Below are 1,962 nucleotides of genomic sequence, written 5' to 3'. Positions count from 1 at the left end.
GTGAGCCAGTGGTGGAAATGTGTCTGACACTTAGGTAGCAGTTATTTCTTAAGTTGAAGGTTGAGGGAATGCCTACACTGCCAGTATCATCTCTATTTGCCAAACCTCCCCAAACCACACCCAGTTAACAGTTACGCACAGACACCTTCGTAGAGCAATGTCCCTGGAATCATTCTTAAGAGACACTGGGGTTCTCTATCCAAAGAGCCTTAGGACCTTCTTATATGCAACAGTGAATGAGAGCTAAAATAAATGAAAAAAAATCAGAAAGTTGTGTTGAAAGCTGTTTATTAAGCAGAAGTTATGCCCTTGATAAGGGGAATTAGTTCCCCAAATTCAAAGATAGTATATGGGGAAGCAGAGGCTTCCAATTAATAGAAGTGTGAAAAATTCATCATCTCAGTGGTACTTGTGAGCCAGAGCGTTAGCCACACCGGCCACCACCTTCTGATAGGCAGCCTGCACCTGCGGGGTGAACTCAGCGCCAAGGTGGCGGGACATCACACACACCAGCACGTTGCCCAGGAGCTGAGGGGAAAGATTCAAAAAACACACTGGATGAAATAGTGTCTTCGCTTGGAAGAGAAATATATTACACTTATCTCCAATTGTGCTTATGATTTTACATGCAAAATATGCACCGTACAAACACTGAATTCTAGTTACTACGACTAGTGCTAATACTCCCATATCAGCATGAATTTATGTACAGACGTATTTCTCCCTACCAATCTTATACTGGACCTTAAGATAGCACCGTTATTTTTAAAGATATGTAAAGTTTAAAAATTGATCTGCCTTATCTTCCTAGACTTGAGAGAAAAAAAATTAAAGAAAGCATATGGAAAACAAGCTAAAGAAACACATAACCAGTAGATTTACAGAAAATAGCTAGTAAATTTTTTTTAAAGTTCAAAATAAAGAGTTGAATTTGAAAAATAAGGATAGAGGAAACATAGGAAAAAAGGTGGAAACAGGGTTGTGAGTCCCGAGGGATAAAGCGCAGAAGGGGTCTGGCAGAGGCAGCAGAGGGACACCAGGACACCTCTTTCCCAATTTGATGGGACCCTCCCCACTTCATGAAAGAAGCTTGATCTAACCGGACAAGGAGGAAAGCTTTGACTCCTATAGACTCACCCTGAAGTTCTCAGGATCCACGTGCAGCTTGTCACAGTGCAGCTCACTCAGGGCAGCATAGAAATGCTTGAGGTCGTCCAGGTGCTTCAGGCCATCACCGAGAGAGTGCAGCACCTTCTTGCCATGAGCCTGCACCTTAGGATTGTCCATGACAGCACAAGCAGAGGACAGGTCCCCAAAGTGGCCAAAGAACCTCTGGGTCCATGGGTAGACAACCAGAACCCTGGAGGGTGAAAGCAACATAGGGGACAGAGGGAGTTAGCACCTATCAGAAACCTGGGAATTGTTCTGTCTCCCCATGGGCACCCCCAATCAACATTCCTAAAGCCTACCTTACAATCTAAACACTCACCTGCCCAGGGTCTCAGCACCAGCAGCATCCACGTCTAACTTGCCCCACATAGTGGTGACAAGTTTCTTCTCAGCATCAGTCATATGCACCATGGTGTCTGTTTGTGTAGTTGTTAGTGAGTTAGTCGGAATCACAAGCAAGTGTACTCAGCCACTGAACTGCTCTTCCTTTATATCCAGTCCTTCGTTTTCCTGTGAGCGGATTGGCCAAGGCTTGGGTGTGGTACTACGGGTGAGGACCAGATAGACAGACTTGTCATTGGCATTCTGGCAAGCTTACACTGTCATCAGAGTTCATTTGAACCCTCACTATCTTTCTGCTTGTCTCCTGTTGCCATTTCTTTCAAGCATTTCTCTTAGTTTGTTTGCTAGTTTGTCTTAAGAATTATAGCTTCTTGGAGATATTCCTTTCAAGTCTGTGCTATACCACTAAGGAAACTGGGGTCTAGAGAGTGGACAGGTCTCATTTACTAT

General features: G+C 44.1%; 1 protein-coding gene across 1 annotated transcript; it reads right to left on the bottom strand.

Moving 5' to 3' along the window:
* Positions 1-271: 271 nt before the first annotated feature.
* On the bottom strand, positions 272-1,642 carry LOC101638357 (hemoglobin subunit beta). Its single transcript, XM_004717462.2, has 3 exons — positions 1,490-1,642; positions 1,138-1,360; positions 272-528 (listed from the first exon to the last, which is right to left on the bottom strand). The coding sequence occupies exons 1-3, from the start codon at positions 1,579-1,581 to the stop codon at positions 400-402; spliced, it is 444 nt and encodes a 147-aa protein (XP_004717519.1). The 5' UTR covers positions 1,582-1,642; the 3' UTR covers positions 272-399.
* Between the last annotated feature and the right edge of the window lie 320 nt (positions 1,643-1,962).

Source organism: Echinops telfairi, unplaced genomic scaffold, assembly GCF_000313985.2.
Source record: "Echinops telfairi isolate 266 unplaced genomic scaffold, ASM31398v2 ScPeMD7_41;HRSCAF=154, whole genome shotgun sequence".
NCBI classification, from domain to species: domain Eukaryota; kingdom Metazoa; phylum Chordata; class Mammalia; order Afrosoricida; family Tenrecidae; genus Echinops; species Echinops telfairi.
This window is presented reverse-complemented; position numbering and strand designations above follow the sequence as displayed.

Bases quoted from the DNA above. Each gene is read 5' to 3' on its own strand.
- LOC101638357 (XM_004717462.2), bottom strand. From the start codon at position 1,581: ATGGTGCATATGACTGATGCTGAGAAGAAACTTGTCACCACTATGTGG. The intron at 1,361-1,489 runs GTGAGTGTTTAG...TTCACCCTCCAG, and splicing joins GGTGCTGAGACCCTGGGCAG to GGTTCTGGTTGTCTACCCAT. The intron at 529-1,137 runs GTGAGTCTATAG...CTTTCCCCTCAG, and splicing joins TGGATCCTGAGAACTTCAGG to CTCCTGGGCAACGTGCTGGT.